At 42.0% G+C, this 21508-nt stretch overlaps 1 protein-coding gene across 1 annotated transcript in view; it reads right to left on the reverse strand.

The window, feature by feature from the left end:
- Positions 1-21508, reverse strand: part of LOC128625144 (ras-related protein Rab-26-like) — a 90880-nt gene that overhangs the window by 23173 nt on the left and 46199 nt on the right. Inside the window, exons 4-6 of the mRNA XM_053653249.1 lie at positions 19644-19710; positions 13628-13680; positions 3162-3227 (exon numbers count right to left, since the gene is read on the reverse strand). Coding sequence (XP_053509224.1) covers positions 3162-3227; positions 13628-13680; positions 19644-19710 — 186 coding nt within the window. The remainder of the gene's footprint in view (positions 1-3161; positions 3228-13627; positions 13681-19643; positions 19711-21508) is intronic.

Here is a 21508-nt window from a genome sequence, read left to right on the forward strand (position 1 = left end):
CTCTTCTTCCATTTACCCATTAGATAGATGCTGATCTGATGAGAATATTTTCCTTTTGAGCTGCCAACTGAGGTTATATAACTGTTGTATTTTTACATTCAAACCAGTTATCTTGGTAGTGATATTTCTACAGTTACAGTTGATATAAAAAGTCTACACAATCCTGTTACAATTGCAGGTTTATTTTTAAATTGAAGCCAAGATGAATCATGTCAGATCTTTTTCCACCTTAATGTGATATAGCAACCAACCTAATTCAAGTGAAAAACAAATAGAAATATTTTAGGGAAAAACAACCAAACAATAATCTGGTGCATGTGTGCATACCTTTTTTTTTTTTTTTTTTCTTTTTTTAAATAATGGGTCATGTGACTGTGCTCAGAATTAACCAATTACATTCAAACTCATTTCCAAAAGTAACTATTACACACTAGTCATTAATGAAGTGATTTGTATTAACCCAAAAATAAAGATCAGCTGTTTCTGTAAAATTTTGTTGACAGCATCTTGGGTTCATTCAACTGCTGAAGCCATGGTCTGCAAAGAACTTAGAAGGCACATATAGGAGCTCACTGAAAGAAATCATTGAAAGGTGTAAATCAGAAGAGGGGTACAAAAGAATTTCCAAAACATTAGCTATACAATAGAACACAGTGATTACTGTCTTTACCACGAACAGGACAACCATCCAAAATAGGATAATGATCAGGAAAACTGCCAAGAGACCTACGGCAACATTAAAGGAGTTGCAGGAATACCTGGCAAGTACTGAACACTCCCTGCATGTGACAACAATCTCTCCTATTCTTCACCTGTTTGGGCTAAGGGGTAGGCTAAATGGAAGTCCTTTCTCATGAAAAAGTCTGCATAAATTAGGCCAAATCATGTAGCGATGTGTTATGGTCCGATAACACCAAGGTAGAACATTTTTGGCATAATATATTTTGTTTATTTATTTATTATTATGCATAACCCAATCATTTGGGTTTATCTTAGCTTTAGTTTATCACTGGAAGGACACCATACCCATGGTGAACCATGGTGGTGAGAATGGGGCTCTAGTCAAGATAGAGGGAATCATGTATAGTTGCAGATACCAATTTATTTTGGCACAAAATCTGTTAGGCCTGTTAGACAGCTGAAGATGAAGAAAAATTTCACTGTCCAGCACAATAAGGACAACTCCAAGTCAACAAAGTAATGGCTTCAGAAGAAAATTAATGTTTTTGAGTGGCCCAGTCAGAGTCCAGAGTGACTTGAAGATGGCTGTGCACAGGGGATCCCCTCGCAATTTGATAGCTCTAGAGCAATTTTGCAAGGGAGAGTGGAATAAACCAATATGTGCCAAGTTAGAAGATTTTCACCCTGTTTTTACCCAAATCTTTCTTCAAGAATATAGACCAATTCATCTCCTCTTTCATATGGGCAGGAAAAACTCCCAGGGTTTCCAAATTTTCACTTCAAAAGAGTCGACTAAGTGGTGGCCACTCATTGCCCAATTTCATGTATTATTATTGGGCAGCTAATATTCAGAAACTGGTGCTCTGGGTGCAGGCCCCCTCTCTTCCATGGTGCCACTTAGAAGCAAAGTCTTGTATTTCAACCTCCCTCCCTGCTATGGTGTTCTCCTTCCTTCCTATAGCCCTTTCACAACACACGGATAATCCAATAGTATGTACCTCTCTAAAAATTTTCTATCAGTTTCACCGTCATTTTAAATCTATCTCGGCCTCAACCATGACACCAATATGTAATAACCACCTCTTCCCCCCTCCTTTACAAATTCCACATTCTCTTTGTGGGAAAAGAAGGGTCTGAAATGCTTTGAGGATCTTTTCATTAATAATGTGTTTGCAAACTTTTCTGAGTTGTCCTCGTCATTCAGTCTGCCTCCGTCTCACCTATTCTGTTTCTTTCAAATTAGGCATTGTGTCTCCTCCCCATTCGCTGGTTTTCCCACCTTACCTACAAAGTCTGCATGGGAAGAGGTGTTCAAGCTGAATCCTCATAAGGGTGGCATTATCTCATGGATATATGCAACGATCTGGTCACAGGACAATTTTTACAATATCAAAACCGTTAGTGCTTGGGAAGAGGAATTGGGCCTGGAGCTTGAGGATGATTACTGGGGCAGAGTGTTAGATAATATATGTACCACCATGTCCTGTGCTAGACTTAGTCTCATACAATTTAAAGTGGTCCACAGAGCTCACCTCTCTAGGAGTAAACTGTCTAAAATGTTCCTGACGTGTGAAAAATGCAAACTTTCGCCCTGTAACCTGAGTCATATGTTTGCACTCTGTCCCAAACTGCAGAACTTTTGGAACTCTTTCTTTGAAACTATGTCCGACGTTCTTAAAATCAAATTGGATGTCTGTCCTTAAATTGCCATCTTTGGTGTTTCATCTCAGCGTCAGCCTCTGAACCGCAAACAAGCTAGTGTTGTGGCCTTTGCATCGTTACTTGCTCAGCGCAGAATATTGTTGTCTTGGACTTCTCCACAACCCCCCTCTATATCAGTTTGGCTTAAAGACTTAATGTTCTTTTTAAAACTTGGAAAAATCAAGTACAACATCAGAGGCAGGGGTGACTCATTTTTGGGAAAATGGCAACAATTTATTACCTACTTCAATGATGTACGCACCCTGGAGGTGGATTGAGGAGAGGTAGACGGTAAACACTAATCATCTTACCTTTTTTTTTTTTTTTTGTGTGTTTTTTCTTTAAATGTTTATTTGTTGTTGTTTTTTGTTTCCCCCTTTCTTTTGGTTTTGGCTGTGGTTGTTTTGTTGGGGGTTGTTGAGTGTGGTGTTATAATGTGTAAAATGCAAATTTCCAATAAAAATTCTATGATCAAAAAAAAAAAAAAGTGCTGTATTACAAGGAAAAGTTGCTTTAACAAAGTATTAGTTAAAGGGTGTACAAACTTATGCAACCAGCTATTATGTTTTCTTTTTCTTTTCCTAAAACATTTCGATTTCTTTGTCACTTGAATTTTGTTGGATGTCACAGCACATTAAAGGTGGAAAAATATCTGACATGATTTATCTTGCTTTCTTTTTTACATCACAAATACCTCAACACTATTTTAACATGGTCGTGTACATCCACTGCATATCCTCTGACTATTGGATAGAAGAGGACTGCGCTAATGCACACACCTTATTGCCCAGTACCATTAGGACCACATCTTGCTGAGCATACTCATGGATTTCTGTCAGCCAGGCCTGTGGAAAAGAGAGAAAAGGAGAAAAAAGCAAAAAACAACACAATGTTAATAAGGGTTATAAATAACAGGCTTATAAAAGGCAGGTGCAAAACAATGCAATGTTCCTGCAAAATAATCAACAGAATAATCAGCAATCACACCACCACCTTAATAACAGCACCATTACAGACTTTTCCCAAAGAACCACAATCAACAATTCAGTCATCTAATGTTAATTTATTTCAAACTGCAGAGCAGTTGCCAAAATAACATAATTCATTTCAGCTCCATATCTAAATGCTAAATTGATATGCCCTGAAAAATTTGTCAACAATAATTTCAGGATGGTCAGCAAGCCAGTGTCTCCTTTATTTTGGGACTCAGGGCAAGTATACAGTTTATGCAATATATACAACGGAATTTTCTGCATAAATATGACTTAAAACATCATCAGATTTTCACACAAGTCCTAAAAGATGATAAAGAGAACCCAGTTAAACAAATGAGATAAAAATATTATACTTGATCATTTATATATTGAGGAAAATTATACAATAGTACATATCTGTGAGTGGCAAAAGTTTATGAACCTCTAGGATTAGCAGTTTAATTTAAAATTTAATTAATCTGAAATTAGAGTCAGGTGATTTCAATCAATGGGAAGATCAGGTGTGAGTGAGCACCCTGTTTTATTTAAAGAACAGGGATCGATCAAAGTCTGATCTTCACAACACATGTTTATGGAAGTGTATCATGGCATTAAAAAGGAGATTTCTGAGGACCTCTGAAAAAGAGTTGTTGATCAAGCTGGAAAAGGTTACAAAACCATCTCTAAATAGTTTAGACTCCAACAGTCCACAGTCAGACAGATTGTATGCAAATGGAAGAAATTCAAGACCATTGTTACTCTTCCTGGAGTGATCAACCAACAAAGATCACTCCAAGAGCAAGGTGTGTAATATTCCATGAGGTCACAAAGGAGCCAGGGTACTTCTAAGCAACTAAACTATTTCCCATTCAGTGAAATTTTTATTATAATTTTTTTCTTTTTTGTCATTTATTTTTCTCTTCCTCTCCCTAGCCTCTCACCATATTTTGGTGTAACCAGTGTGTTATACTTTGGCTAATCTCCTTGTCATTTCTTTTCTTTTCTATTTCACCCTGTTCCTTTGTCTTCTCTTCACTATTTATGTCTGTCTCCTCTTCCCCGACATGTGGTTTTGAACATTCCATTCTATATTTAGACCCCCTTTGCTGTTATAACCTCCACTCTTCTAGGAACACTTTCTACCAGTTTTTGCATGTGGCTATGGGAATTTGCCTATTCAACCCCAAGAACATTAGTGAGGTACTTATGTCAGTTCATCCCAAAGGTGTTCAGTGGGGTTGAGGTCAGGGCTCTGGGCAGGTCACTCGAGTTTTTCTACACCAACCTTAACCAACCATATCTTCATGGACCTCTGGTCAAAGGGGCATTGTCATGCTGTCATCCAGTGATGGAAACTTGTAATGCTGTAGCCCAGGTGGTAGAGCAGTTTGTCCACTAAACGTAGGGTTGGCGGTTTGAATCCCGGGCCACACGACTCCACATGCCGAAGTGTCCATGGGCAAGACACTGATAACTGAAACTCATAGTTCTTTCAGTAATTTTAGCACGCAATGTATGACATGATCAGAAAAAGTTGGATTTATCATGACACTTGCCTCGGGTGTTGTCACTGTTTGTAGGAATACCAGACAGATAAAATATAAAACTTTTCTAACTAGGCTAGTTTGGTGTCGCTAGCAAAGGGGAGGCACAGCTAAACTATCAATGTATGAGTTTAGCTGTTACAGGGCCATGCAAAGTACATTATCTTTCCTTATGCTCTGCTCAGATCATGTTCACATAAACGGGGACATTTACACACCTTGTTTTCCTGCTCAGCATCAGAGGATGTTAGTGTTTCAGTATCAACCCATTTACTGGTTTAAAAAAAAAAAAAAAAAAAAAAAAAAATCAGCATATATCCATTTTTCCCCTCACAACGACTATGTGAGCTAGCATTTGGCAGAATTGAGAGTTGTCAGTATTTCCACATATTTTCCTGTAAACCCTGTCTGATTGGTCTCACCACCGTTCACTGAAGATTTAAAATTACAGGCTGTCTTTTTACTGACGTTCAGTTATGTAGTGACAAAGTGGAGAATTATTTGGGGCTAAAGAAAAAATCTTCGGGGCAAAATGTGATTTATTTTAAAATGCATTTTACATAATATTGTTTCCTTAACAATATATTTGTAATGCAAGTAACAATTTTATTGACATCAGTAATTGTAAGCCAATTGCATAAATTTAAAATGTAACGTGTTAGATTACTGCATTATGAAAAAAAGTAATTAGATTACAGTAACGTGTTATGCCAATCTCTGTGAATGAGAAACAATCTAAAGAGCTTTGTAGAACTGCTATGGTTAAAAAGCACTATACAAGTGCAGACCATTCACCATAATGCTACAGAATACAAAGAAATCCTATACAATTGTGTGCTTCCAACTTTGTGGCAACAGTTTAGGGAACTGAAGTGAATAACATTGATTATCTTGCTACACTGCCATCTGTCAAGTGTTGGGATATATAAGGCAGCAAGTTGGAAGCAGGAAAAATGAGTGTGTCCTCACTGCAACCTGAAGCGTGATGACGTACTGGATGTTGTAACCCTAACCCTAAACTTAACCGTAAATGAAATACTTACCAACATACTGTCTCTGCCATCTGTGCATGCATGTTACAACATCCAGAACATAGTGGATCTAACCCAGTACATCATCATGCTACAAGCTGCAGTGAGGACCTCTTGGGAAAAATGGCCAGGTGTAAGGATCTTTGACACGGGCCAAATTGTGATGGCTTGACGATTGGGTCAGAGCATCTCCAAAATGGCAGGTCTTGTGGGGTGTTCTCGGAATGCAGTGGTTAGTACTTTCCAAAAGTGGTCCAAGGAAGGACAACTGGTGAACCGGCAACAGGGTCATGGGCACACGAGGCTCATTAATATGTACGGTGAGCAAAAACTAGCCTGTCTGGTCTGATCCCAAAGAAGAGCTAGTGAAGCACAAATTGCTGAAAATTTTAATTCTATGGTATGCAAGCTGACAGTGGCAGTGTGATGCTGTGGGCAATGTTCTGGTGATAAACTCTGGGTCCTGGCATTCATATGGATGCTACTTTGACAAGTACCACCTACCTAAACATTTTTTAGACAAGCATACACATTCAAGGCAATTGTATTCCATAATGGGAGTGGCCTCTTCCAGCAGGATAATGTGTCATGCCTCACTGCAAAAAATTGTTCAGGATTGGTTTTTGAGGAACATGACAAAGCGTTCAAGGTGTTAACTTGGTCTCCAAATACCACAGATTTCAATCCTCACAAGTTACAGTTCACCTTAGATGAGATCATTAACTCAATCAATTCATTGCAATCTAAGAAATCACCTGGCCCGGGCCGAGTTTCCTTCCAAATTTTATAAGAAATTTCATGTTGCAGTGGCCCCATTACTTCTGGCTATATTCAAGCAATCCTTAGAACTAGGTACGTTGCCACAAACACTGAGACAAGCATCCATAACTCTATTGCTCAACGATGGGAAGGACCCAACATTATGTAATTCGTATAGACCTATTAGCCTCCTCAATGTTGATGTCAAGATTTTAGCCAAACTTTTGGCCTCTCGTTTAGAGGGGATTCTTCCTAGCATTATTTCAGAGGAGAAAACCGGATTTATAAAAGGACGGCATTCCTTTTCTAATATTCGTACTCTACTTAGTATTTTGTATTCAAAACAAAACAGCGACTCCTCTGAAGTGGTCATCTCTTTGGACGCAGAAAAGGTGTTTGATAGGATAGAATGGGAATCTCTTTTTATAGTGCTTAAGAGGTTCGGCTTTGGGGATGGACTGATATCATGGATCCGTTTATTATATATGGAACCGCAAGGTTCCATATATACCAACGATGCTAAATCTGACTATTTTACTTTATCACGGGGTATGCACCAGGGATGTCCTCTGTCTCCCTTACTTTTTGCCATAGCGATTGAGCCTCTCTCGAGAACGCCTAGAACTCCTCCTGTATTTCAGGGTATAATTCGCAAAGGAATTGAACATAAACTAGCCCTGTATGCTGACGACTTACTACTTTATGTTACAGATCCAATCGCATCTATTCCAGAGATAATACGCGTATTAAATGACTTTGGGAAATTTTCAGGGTATAAACTAAACCTACAAGAGTGAATGCTTACCCATAAACCAATCTGGACAAAAGATAAAACAGACTGAAATACCTTTTCATGTGGAGGATTCAAAATTCAAATATCTCAGCGTTAATGTCACCCGTTCCTATTCTGCATTAATGGTGGCGAATTTTACACCCTTAATTTCATACATGAAGTCAGCCTTTCAAAGATGGGCAGCTCTACCATTATCCCCTCTTGGTAGAATAAACACGGTAAAAATAAACATTTTTCCAAAATTCCTCTCCCTTTTTCAATCCATCCCTTTGTTTTTACCCAAATCTTTCTTCAAGAATATAGACCAATTAATCTCCTCTTTCATATGGGCAGGAAATTTCCAAATTTTCACTTCAAAAGAGTCGACTAAGTGGTGGCCTCTCATTGCCCAATTTCATGTATTATTATTGGGCAGCTAATATTCAGAAACTGGTGCTCTGGGTGCAGGCCCCCGCTCTTCCATGGTGCCACTTAGAAGCAAAGTCTTGTATTTCAACCTCCCTCCCTGCTATGGTGTTCTCCTCCCTTCCTATAGCCCTTTCACAACACACAGATAATCCAATAGTATGTACCTCTCTAAAAATTTTCTATCAGTTTTGCCGTCATTTTAAATCTATCTCGGCCTCAACCATGGCACCAATATGTAATAACCACCTCTTTCCCCCCTCCTTTACAGATTCCACATTCTCTGTGTGGGAAAAGAAGGGTCTGAAATGCTTTGAGGATCTTTTTATTAATAATGTGTTTGCAAACTTTTCTGAGTTGTCCTCGTCATTCAGTCTGCCTCCGTCTCACCTATTCCGTTTCTTTCAAATTAGGCATTGTGTCTCCTCCCTATTTGCTGGTTTTCTGTCCTTACCTACAAAGTCTGCATGGGAAGAGGTGTTCAGGCTGAATCCTCATAAGGGTGGCATTACCTCATGGATATATGCAACGATCTGGTCACAAGACGATTTTTACAATATCAAAACCATTAGTGCTTGGGAAGAGGAATTGGGCCTGGAGCCTGAGGATGATTACTGGGGCAGAGTGTTAGATAATATACGTATCACCATGTCCTGTGCTAGACTTAGTTTCATACAATTTAAAGTGGTCCACAGAGCTCACCTCTCTGGGAGTAAACTGTTTAAAATATATCCCAATGTTCCTGACGTGTGAAAAATGCAAACTTTCGCCCTGTAACCTGAGTCATATGTTTGCAGTCTGTCCCAAACTGCAGAACTTTTGGAACTCTTTCTTTGAAACTATGTCCGACGTTCTTAAAATCAAATTGGATGTCTGTCCTTTAATTGCCATCTTTGGTGTTTCATCTCAGCGTCAGCCTCTGAACCATAAACAAGCTAGTGTTGTGGGCTTTGCATTGTTACTTGCTTGGCGCAGAATATTGTTGTCTTGGACCTCTCCACAACCCCCCTCTATATCAGTCTGGCATAAAGACTTAATGTTCTTTTTAAAACTTGAAAAAATCAAGTACAACATCAGAGGCAGGGGTGACTCATTTTTTTGGAAAATGGCAACAATTTATTACCTACTTCAATGATGTACGCACCCTGGAGGTGGATTGAGGAGAGGTAGACGGTAAACACTAATCATCTTACCTTTTTTTTGTGCGTGTTTTTCTTTGAATGGTCGTTTGTTATTGTCTTTTGTTTCCCCCTTTCTTTTGGTTTTGGCTGTGGTTGTTTTGTTGGGGGTTGTTGGGTGTGGTGTTATAATGTGTAAAATGCAAATTTACAATAAAAATTCTATGATCAAAAAAAAAGATTGTTTTTTGAGGAACAGGACAAAGCTTTCAAGGTGTTAACTTGGCCTCCAAATTCCCCAGATTTCAATCTGGTCGAGCATCTGTGGTATGTGCTGGACAAACAGTCTAATCCATGGAGGCCCCACCTCACAAGTTACAGGACTTAAAGGATCTGCTGCTAATGTCTTGGTGCCAGCTACTACAGCACACCTTCAGAGGTCCATGCCTTGTAGAGTCCATGCCTTGATGGGTCAGAGCTGTTTTGGTGGCCCAAGAGAGACCTACACAATAAGCAAGTGGCTTTAATGTTATGGCTGATCGGTGTACGGCTGTTATACTCGGGTGTCCATAAACTTTTGGCCATATGGTGTATAAGCATGTGACATTACAAGAAAATCATATTGAAAACACTTTCATAAAATGATAATATTATATATAATATTAACCATATAATCACCAAAACACATTGTCCCCATATACAATAGTATTTATGAAGATTTGGAAAAACAAAACAAAACAAAACAGGAAAACAAGCCTGATTATGAACAAAATGAATTTGCTTCAATACTACATCTGTCACGTCAGTGTCAGAAACGGCAACAAACTTCAACTTCCATGCTACCCCATGTCCGAAAGCACACCTCCTCAGTGGCATGGTCATGCCTACCTTCTACTCATACATGTGATTATAAATGGACTTCAAAGCACCACACAATGCGAAGAATCATTCAGTGTGCTTTTATATTTATATATATATATATATATATATATATATATATATATATATATATATATATATATATATATATATATATATACACACATACACACACATATATATACACATATATCACACACACACCCCGCTCTCTCCAGTTTTGGTACTAGCCCCATCAAGGTCAAAAATTAAATATGCAGTGTTTTATCATTAGCTGCAAAATATTACATGCATTGACAAATAGTATCAAAAAGATAGTTCCTCTGGTGACATTATCAGGAGTTTTTATATTTTCTTGATTATCTGGACAATATAAATATGAATAAAAAAAAATCACTCTCTGCTTAAAATTGTTGATACTGTATAAAATAGCATGAGTTGTCACGTTGCGAGACGTAAGGGAGTTGATTACAGAAGCAGGTGCAGGTAAAGACGTTTATTAAAAAGGCAGGCAGATCAATCCAAAACGTGAAACAGAGGCATAGTCGAAAACAGGCAATGGGTTGGGCGATTGGCAAACAGGCATATACTGGGCTAGGCAGGAATCGGAAATCGAGGTCACTAGAAAGAGGTCAAAACACTAAACATGAAACGTAGACAGGGAAACGAGAAGCGGGGAGAAACTAAACTATCTATCAAGGTACGTAACGTAACTTAACTAATCTAATGTAATACTCCACACCGTGTACTGGGAGGCACGAAGTATATACACAAACATAATCATCGTTAAGTGCTGGCGGCTGACACCAATCTAGACACATGCTCGAACAACAGCCAATGACCAAACTGGGAGGAGACAGAACAGAAACAAAACAAACGGATGTGTCCACAGTAAACAATGTCAGTCATCAACATTCGAAGAGCGGGCGCTCGTGCACGCACGTGCCCTTTGGCACTCAAAGTGCGTGGCAGGCTGCAGCTCTGTCTAAAGTGGAGATCGTGACATAACCTCCCCCTAGGGTGCTCCTCCCAGAGCGCCAGAAAACACTCCTCTCCATTGGCGGTCCTGGCCCCTTGGGCAAAATGTCCCCAGCTGAACCAGAAGACTGAGCGGCGTCCTCAGTGGAGCAAAAAAGCAAAGCCCTGTCCTTAGCAGAACAGAAAAGCAGGGCCGTGTCCTCAGCGGAACAGAAAAGCAGGGCGGCATCCTCAGCAGAACAGAAAAGCAGAACTTGGTTGTCTGTGTCAACAAACTCGGTCTTGAGCAGAACTTGGTTGTCTGTGTCAGCAGACTCCGGTGTGATCAGAGCTTGGTTGTTCGTGACCTCAGCTCCAGGCATGAGCAGAACCTGGCTGTTATTGACTTCGGCACCGACCTGGGACAGGAACTTGGTGTGAGCAGGGCCTGGGTTGGGTCGTCTCTTCGACCTGGGACAGGAACTTGGCCTGAGCAGAGCTTGGGTTGGCCGTCTCTTCGACCTGGGTCAGGAACTTGGTGTGAGCAGAGCTTGGGTTGGCCGTCTCTTCGACCTGGGATAGTAACGTGTCTTTGGAGGCCGTCTCTTCAACCTGGGACCTGAACATGACTTGGGAGGTCACCTCGTTGACCTCTAGCCAGAACTTGACCTTATGCTGGAGTTCTGGAGCTGAGACCCCCTCATGGGTCTCAGGCTGAAACTCTGGGGCTGAGGTCACCACGTTGACCTCTGGCTGGAGCTCTGAGGTCACCACATTGACCTCTGGCTGGAGCTCTGAGGTTGTCACATTGACCTCTGGCTGGAGCTCAGCATGCGAGACCTCCTCATGGATCTCAAGCTGGAGCTCTGAGGTTGCCATGTTGACCTCTGCCTGTAGTTGTGCAAGGGCTTTCTTGTGTAGTTGTTTGTGCTTATGCCAGCTGCTCTTTAAGCATTCCTTATAACAGAAAAATGCTTTCTGGAGACCTAGCTTCTTGCATGTAGGACACTGTAGTTGAGTCCTTCCAGCAGCCGTCAGTCATGCATCTCGGTGTAATCTCCAACACGTTGGCTGGAACCTGAGGTGGAGCTGTGGGGGCTGCCCTGTCAATCCCCTCATAATAGATGTGGAATGGCAGGTCAGCCTTGAACGCCACATTGACTACCCTCAACAGTTGATCCAGGTTGTACCTCTGCCCTGGATCCCCAAACTCCTTCAAAAATAGTTCCATAAACTGAGTACTTCTCTCCAGTCCCCTGGATCCCATGGCTGCTAGACTCTGCACCCACTGGCGGGTAGGGCCAAAAAACCGGGACACTTATCCATTGACTCTCGCTGGGCTTGGTGTCTGTTAGGCTCGAGAAATATGTCTGGCAGTCAAGCAGAAAATAGTCAGGGTAGCCAAAAAACCCATCAAACCGATCTGGGAGATCCACGAAAGTCTCTTGCGGAAACTGGATCGAATCCAAGGCGGGGATGGTTTGCGTAGCGTGACGTCTCCCTCGTCCTCCTGCAGCATCCATGATAGGTGGAGTATTCGGTCACACCGCGAGATGTAAGGGAGTTGAGTACGGGGGCAGGTGCAGGTAAAGACGTTTATTAAAGAGGCAGGCAGATAAATCCAAAATGTGAAACAGAGGCGTAGTTGAAAACAGGCAATGGGTTGGGCGATCGGCAAACAGGCATATACTGGGCTAGACAGGAATCAGATATCGAGGTCACTAGAAACGAGGTCAAAACACTAAAAATGAAACGTGGACAGGGAAACGAGAAGCGGGGAACAACAGCATAGTATAAACTAAACTATCTATCAAGGTATGTAACATAACTTAACTAATCTAATGTAATACTCCGTGCCGTGTACTGGGAGGCTCGTGGTATATAAGCAAACATAATCATCATTAAGTGCTGGCAGCTGCCACCAAGACACACGCTCGAACAACAGCCAATGACCAAACAGGGAGGAGACGGAACAGAAACAAAACAAACGCACGTGTCCACAGTAAACAATGTCAGTCATCAACATTCGAAGAGCGGGCGCTCATGCATGCGTGCGCCCTTTGGCACTCAAAGCACGTGGCAGGTTGCAGCTCTGTCTAAAGGGGAGATCGTGACATAAGTGAGTTTAGACAGCATCATAGTACTACTTGACTTATATTGATCAATATGCTTTGTTACATCGACTTACTACAGAAACTATTGAACATATTACAGGTCTCTTTTTATTAGTATCTATCAACTTGTCAGCGTTCATTTACTGATAGGAGCATTTTGAGATGAAGCACTTTTTAAGATGTGTGTCTGTCTGCGTTTGTTTGAGTGTTTCATGTTTAAGTGTCATTTTTGCGCCTCTCGAGAGATGAAGTATGCAAGTGCTCAAAGAGAGCTGACAGCTACTACTGCACCTCCACAAAGCAAAAAGGCAGCTGAGAGAACAGCTCTCTAAAAACACCCAGAGGACCTGTGCTAATCTGACATATTGAAAACTGTCACATACACCTTCCACAAAATATTCAATAACGTCAATTATATCTATATTTAATATACTTTTAAATTGTTTTTTCCCCAGCTATTATTGTAATTTATGACAAACATTTTCACAATGGCATTAGTGTCATGGGTGTAGGCCTGCCTTGATCCCAGTGTTCCCGGGATAGGCTCCATATCCACCAAAACCCAGACTAGGGTAAAGCTATAATGTTAAATGAATGAATGAATGAATGAATTTTACATGCTATTAGGGAATGTTGTTGTAGGGAACAAAAGCACCTGGTGATGGTCTTACCCGAATGTTGTCAAAAGATGCTTTGTTGGTGACATCATACAGAAGCAGTAGTGCTAGGAAAAAGAATGGAGGAAGAAAAGGAAGCTAAGTTATTCAGAAAAAGCAGTAATGACTTTTCAAAGTTGCCAGTGATTCTGCCAATAGTTTGCAATAAATCGGTGTTAAATTGGCTGCATTTTCTAATTCACTGGAAAGCAAGAGCAAGTCTTATCAATTGTCATTTGTGTGTGTCATTTGGTGTTACAAAATGTAGAATTAACACCAAATGTAAGTGAACATTAGGTACAAGCAGTAGAACAGCAAAGAAGGGCACTGCTTCACATGAAGAAAAGGTTGTATAATTCCATAGAGTAGCATACAGTGGGGGAAATAAGTATTTGACTCGTCAACATTTCTTTCAGTAAATATATTTCCAATGAGGCTATTCACATGAAACTTTCACCAGACATCAGGATTAACTCAAGAAATCTGGAAGGATAAAGAATTCATAACATTAAAGTCCATAAATAAAATTGTGTGTAATAAAGTGGAATGACACAGGAAAAATGACAGCTTGTAATGACAGCTTCAAGACTGTATGAAGAAATCAATCGGCCGCAGAATTCAGGTGTGATTTTGGGCAATTCTTCTAAACATATTGTCTTTAAATCTTGTTCAATTGGATTCAAGTCAGGTGATTGACTGGGCCATTATAAAACCTTGATTTTTTTTTCTCTGAAACCAATTGAGAGTTTCCTTTGCTGTATGCTTTGGATCGTTGTCCTGCTGCAAGATCCACCCACCCTTCATCATTCTGGTGGATGGCAGTAGATTCTTCTCAAGAATCTCCCAGTAAAGAGCTCCATTCATCATTCTTTGGCTTTGGGTTACTGATCAGAAGGTCGGGGGTTCAAGCCCCAGCATTGCCAAGCTGCCACTGTTGGGCCCTTCAGCAAGGTCCTTAACCCTCTCTGCTCCAGGAGCGCTGTATCATGGCTGACCCTGTGCTCTGACCCCAGCTTCCTGACATGCTGGGGTATGCGAAGAAAAGAACTTCACTGTGCTGTAATGTATATGTGATCAATAAAGACTCATTATCAAAACACTATACCAACAGTAAAGTTTGTAGGTGGAAGCAGCTTGGCAGTGCTGGGGCTTGAACCCCGACCTTCCGATAAGTAACCCAAAGCCTTAACCTCCAAGCCACCACTGCACCCTGTTTTAAGGGTGATGTACAGTATGACAGCCAAAAAGTTCAATTTTGCTCTTGTCTGACCAGACTACACTCTCCCAGTATTTCATAGGCTTGTCCAAATGAGTTGTAGCAAACTTTAAACAAGCTTCAACATGCCTTTTCTTTAGTAATGGAGTCTTGCATGGTTTTATGCTTGCATGGTTTTCTGCTAAACATTTATGCTAAACACTTTCCTGAGTCAGCCCAATCCCATCCCTTTCACTCATCCTAACTTCCCCCTCACTCATCACAATCAAGTCCTCCATTCTATTCTCATATTAATGCCAACCCCACCTTTACACACCCCATTCCTCTTTATTTATTCCAATCCCCTGCCCTTTCACCCCAACCTGTCCTCCTTCATGCCTACAACTACTTTTGTATTTATCTTCCCCTTGCCCTATTCTTTGTAACTTCAACTACCCTGATTCACCGCTATCCCTCCCCTGTCCATTGTAACTCCTACAGTCAGGTAAAGCTATACTGATCCCACCTACTATTAGAATTTTCTTACTTGCCAACTGCTTACCCTAGTTAACCAACTGCTAAAATGTTTTCAGTGTCACCAAATTAACCTTCCTAACTCTCTCAAGGGTTCTTCATCCCAGCTCCATCTGAGGAAGCTTTTCCCTTGCCTCCGTCACCTCACAATTGTTCTGCCAGGTTCAAGGCACTGAAATCTAAACATCAGATAACAGTTTCAATTCCAAATTCACTCTCAAGAAATTATTGAGAGCCCAATGTTGCCATAAAATTCATGTCCATGATGAGGGTATGTAAACTTCCAACCACAACTGTACATCAAAGGGTCCCACAATATCCACACCCTCCTTTTCCCATGCTGCATCTGGAAGAGGAACAGTTGGAGTGGAGCAGTATGAGTATCTAAGGTCTTATCATGTTGTCTGCAGACAGAGCAGTGCTTGATATTAGTCTCTGTCTGCAAGTCCACTTTAGGCCACCAGTACATTTCACTGAGACTTTGCTTTGTGTGAACAATGCCTTGGTGGCTTTCATAAGCAAGTTCTATGAACCTTTTTCTCATTGTCTATGGAACTATGTTGTATGGTTAGTGCCTCTGATAACATAGTCATCCACAATGGTGAGTTTATCTTTAATCTGTAAATGTGCCCTGAGATTCTGGTAATCTGACTTCCATGTCAACCACTATGTCTGTATCTGTGTACGGCGTTCTGTAAGCTCTGGGCAGGATTGGCATGCAGCTTTGAAATCCTCCTTTGAGACTAGGGATGCACCGATACCAGTACTCAGGTGTCGGTCCGATACCGTGCTCATGTACTCGTAAAACTACCCCGATACAACCGCACTGATACCACTTTTTGACAAAGTGACATAGCATAACCTCTCCTCAGTTGAGCAGGTAGTCAGAAGTGGAGCAATGTCATCAATTTGGAGATATTTTAAGATAACTGATGATGATAAAAGTAGAGCAGACTGAAAACTATGCTCTGCTAAACCGTCAAGAGGCGGGGTAAAAAATATCTCATTTAACACAAGCAATTTGATTAAACATATAAAGAACAAACATAACGCCGAGTGCAAAGAGTTTGCTAATGCTAGCAGCGGGAAACAGCAACAACCAACATACAGGAAGTTCCTGAGGTTTGTGTTTGGAGGCAACGCATACCAATATCAGGTTCTTCCCGTTGGGCTAGCTTTATTCCCTTGTACCATCACAAAGTGCATGGATGTCATTCTGGCTCCATTGTCACTCCAGGGCAACCGTGCACTAAACTACCTGGATGACCGGTTAATTCTAGCAAGATCCAGGGAACTGGTGGTTCAACATTGAGATGTTGTTCTCGCCCACATGAAGAGCTTGGGGTTCAGGTTGAACCTCAGAAAATTATGCCGTCTCCAGTGCAATGGACAACTTTTCTAGGCGTTATAAGGATTCTACTACGATGAGGGCATTTCTGGCCCCAACATGTGTAGGGTCAATCCTATTAACACTGAGCAAGATAAACCTGGATATTGGCATACCTTCCAGTCTCTACGAGAGACTGTTGGAGCTTATGGCAGCAGCAGCCAACGTCATACCATTGGACCTATTGCACAGGAGACTATTTCAGTGCTGGCTGAAAAGTTGGGGGTTTTGTCCAAGGAGGAAACCTCAGAGTAATCAGTGTCATGCAACGATGCCTATGTGCTCTGAGAATTTGGAAGTGTCCCTGCTTTCTAGCCGTGGCTCAGACTCTAGGGGTGTCTCCATATCATAAGACGGTAATGGCAGACACCTTCCTCACGGGCTGGGGCGTGGTTTTAGATGGCTGTCCAGCTCACGGTCTCTGGAGTGGCCCGCATCTGGAGTGGCATATAAATCGCCTAGAAATGCTGGCCGTGTTTCTAGCACTGACATTCTTTCTTACTCACTTGAGAGGTCACCATGTGTTAGTTGTGACAGACAACATAGCAGTGGTCTAACATTTCAACCACCAGGGTGGATTATGTTTGCGCCCCCTGTTCAGGCAGGTGCAACTAATACTTCTCTGGGCAGAGGGAAAGTTTTTGTCAGTGAGTGCAATGTACAGTCTGGGCAACTGGGATGTGGGGGCAGACATCCTTTTGAGGGAGGGGCTGAGGCCCAGGGATTGGTGGCTCCATCCACAAGTGGTGGAGTCCATATGTCGGAGGTTTGGCCAAGAAGAAGTGGATGTGGTCGCCTCCGAGGAGACAATACACTCCCTGCTGTGGTTTGTCCTCACTCCTCCCGCACTATTAGGGCTGGACACCATGGTGCACATATGACCAAGGTCACATCTATATGCTTTTCCCCCAATTGCTCTGCTCCCAAAAGTTCTAGCGAGAGTTCACCAAGACTGTCTATGTCTGCTGCTAGTAGCACCTTATTGGCTAGCTCGAATATGGTTCTCAGAGACTATATCCCTGCTAGACAGCGCTCCTTTGGAGATTCCCATCTGCAGGGATCTACTATCTCAAGCTGGAGGGCTGATTTATCACCCTCGGCTGGAACGATGGAAATTGTGGGTCTGGTCTATGAGGGGCACCAGCTCATAGATTCTGGTCTCACAACTGAGGTTGTAGAGACCATGTAGAATGCTAGAACGCCATCCACGCCGAAATTGTATGTGCTTCAAATGGCAACTTTTTGTCTCATGGTTTGAGAAATGTCAGCTAGACCCAGCAAACTATGCAATAGCTACAGTCCTGGAGTTCTTGACATTTCTCAGCGGGGTTGGCTGTGTTGAAGCAGCGCATCTCTAATTGGATAGTGGAAGCAATCTGTATTGCTTATGCGATCTTGCTATGCCTCTGGGCATAACGGCTCATTCCACTACGGGGGTCGCCTCCTCGAAGGCTTTGTCGAAAGGGGTATCCTTACAGGATGTGTGTGCTGTGGCGGGGTGGTCTATGCCGCACAAATTCATTCAATTTTACAGCCTGGATATACATTCCGGCCCGGGCTCGAGTGTCTTGCAGTGACCGTTGGGCGCAGATCTTTTTGAACAGGCCGTACCCTCAGTATGATGGAGTGGGTATTATCGTTCCCACAGCGTTCAGCTAAAGCAACATGGAGTTCCCTTTGAAAGGGAACGTCTAGGTTACGCATGTAACCCTGTTCCCTGAGAAGGGAACGAGACGTTGCATAGCTTTGTCATACTGGGACATGCCTGTGAATTGCATCTTCGCTTCAGATAATAGAGGCTGACGGTGCGGTTCACAGGTGTCGTTTATATATCACGCGACGCACTTAATTGCCGCATCACCTGATCACAGCAGGCCAATAAATAAGCATGATGTTACACAAGCTTCAGATACCGGTAACTCGCGAGGGCGTTTCCCACAGCGTTCAGCTAACGCAATGTGTCGTTCCCTTCTCAGGGAACAGGGATACATGCGCAACCCAGACGTTCTCTTCTACCAACATTTTTCAAAAGGTACTCCCCAATCAACATCTTCAGGGAGTCCTCATCAACTACCAACAGTTGCAAGAATCTTCTTCAAACCCACATCTTAAGGAGTTCTATTCAACCAGCGTCTTCCAAGCGTTCTCCACTCAACCTGTTCAGGAGTTCTCTCTTCAACTGACATCTGCAAGAGGGCTCTGCAATCAACTACTGCATGAACTGTTTCTGGAAAAGCTTACTAACTCCAGTCATGAAAGAAGCAGAAGAACTGCCGCCAAGCCCACGAGACTCCACTCCATTCACCATCCCGATTGGTCCTCCTAGATGCCCATCAAAAGCAATCAGACCACTGACGAATCTCCACCAACCAGAAACGCAAGTAAGCACCTCCAGGTCTCAGTCAAAGCAAAGCAAAATTTAAATTAATTGTAGATGGTTAATTCAGGTCGAGGTCTAAGAACAGCGTAACGGTGTTAAAACTAGGGAGCCATTCATTTTCCATCAAAGCTACTTACACCTCCTTTGTCTGTATGCGTGTGTGTGTGATGTGTTAGTTTAGTTTCTGTGTATTGGAGTAGTTTAATATAGTCTAATCTGATTTTAACAGCAAGTGTCTCTTGTCCATATTTATGATTTTATTGTCTTAAATTGTCCAATCTTGTTACTGTGCTCATAATTTTGGCCACGGGTCTAATATCCTAATATCCTCTTTGTTTTTCTATGTTAATGCTGATATACATTGATGCAGTATATGCAACCAACCATCAGCAAACAATGCTGTAGGCCAGGTATCAAAACCAATCAGCTGGAACCTTGGGTACAGCACCAATAGCAAATGAGGTTTTCTTGTGCCTGGTATAGTGAAAGAGCATTATGTTTGTTTGTGTGTGTATGCGTGTGTGTTGTGACTCACCATGGGCATCACGGTAGTAGGCATGTGTAACACTGCGAAAGCGCTCCTGTCCTGCAGTATCCCAGATCTGTGGAGATAGGAGAAAAAATACAGTCATGCGAACAAATAAGTACCCAATAATAAGTACAGTACAGTGTGTATATATATATATATATACACAGTGAGGGAAAAAAGTATTTGATCCCCTGCTGATTTTGTACATTTGCCCACTGACAAAGAAATGATCAGGCTATAATTTTAATGGTAGATTTATTTGAACAGTGAGAGACAGAATAACAACAAAATAATCCAGAAAAACGCATGTCAAAAATGTTATAAATTGATTTGCATTTTAATGAGGGAAATATGTATTTGACCCCTCTGCAAAACATGACTTAGTACTTGGTGGCAAAACCCTTGTTGGCAATCACAGAGGTCAGACGTTTCTTGTAGTTGGCCACCAGGTTTGCACACATCTCAGGAGCGATTTTGTCCCACTCCTCTTTGCAGATCTTCTCCAAGTCATTAAGGTTTCGAGGCTGACGTTTGGCAACTTGAACCTTCAGCTCCCTCCACAGATTTTCTATGGGATTAAAGTCTGGAGACTGGCTAGGCCACTCCAGGACCTTAATGTGCTTCTTCTTGAGCCACTCCTTTGTTGCCTTGGCCGTGTGTTTTGGGTCATTGTCATGCTGGAATACCCATCCACGACCCATTTTCAATGCCCTGGCTGAGGGAAGGAGGTTCTCACCCAAGATTTGACGGTACATGGCCCCGTCCATCGTCCCTTTGATGTGGTGAAGTTGTCCTGTCCCCTTAGCAGAAAAACACCCCCTAAGCATAATGTTTCCACCTCCATGTTTGACGGTGGGGATGGTGTTCTTGGGGTGAGAGGCAGCATTCCTCCTCCTCCAAACACGGCAAGTTGAGTTGATGCCAAAGAGCTCCATTTTGGTCTCATCTGACCAAAACACTTTCACCCAGTTGGCCTCTGAATCATTCAGATGTTCATTGGCAAACTTCAGACGGGTATGTATATGTGCTTTCTTGAGCAGGGGGACCTTGCGGGCGCTGCAGGATTTCAGTCCTTCATGGCGTAGTGTGTTACCAATTGTTTTCTTGGTGACTATGGTCCCAGCTGCCTTGAGATCATTGACAAGATCCTCCCGTGTAGTTCTGGGCTGATTCCTCACCGTTCTCATGATCATTGCAACTCCACGAGGTGACATCTTGCATGGAGCCCCAGGTCGAGGGAGATCGACAGTTCTTTTGTGTTTCTTCCATTTGCGAATAATCGCACCAACTGTTGTCACCTTCTCACCAAGCTGCTTGGCAATGGTCTTGGAGCCCATTCCAGACTTGTGTAGGTCTACAATCTTGTCCCTGACATCCTTGGAGAGCTCTTTGGTCTTGGCCATGGTGGAGAGTTTGGAATCTGATTGATTGATTGCTTCTGTGGACAGGTGTCTTTTATACAGGTAACAGGCTGAGATTAGAAGCACTCCCTTTAAGAGTGTGCTCCTAATCTCAGCTTGTTACCTGTATAAAAGACACCTGGGAGCCAGAAATCTTTCTGATTGAGAGGGGGTCAAATACACATTTCCCTCATTAAAATGCAAATCAATTTATAACATTTTTGACGTGTTTTTCTGGATTTTCTTGTTATTCTGTCTCTCACTGTTCAAATTGACCTACCATTAAAATTATAGACTGATCATTTCTTTGTCGTACAAAATCAGCAGGGGATCAAATACTTCTTTCCCTCACTGTGTGTGTGTGTGTGTGTGTGTGTGTGTGTGTGTATATATATATATATACACACACACACACACACACACACACACACACACTCACACACACACACACTGTGCCCTCCACTATCATTG

This window comes from Ictalurus furcatus, chromosome 2, assembly GCF_023375685.1.
Source record: "Ictalurus furcatus strain D&B chromosome 2, Billie_1.0, whole genome shotgun sequence".
NCBI classification, from domain to species: domain Eukaryota; kingdom Metazoa; phylum Chordata; class Actinopteri; order Siluriformes; family Ictaluridae; genus Ictalurus; species Ictalurus furcatus.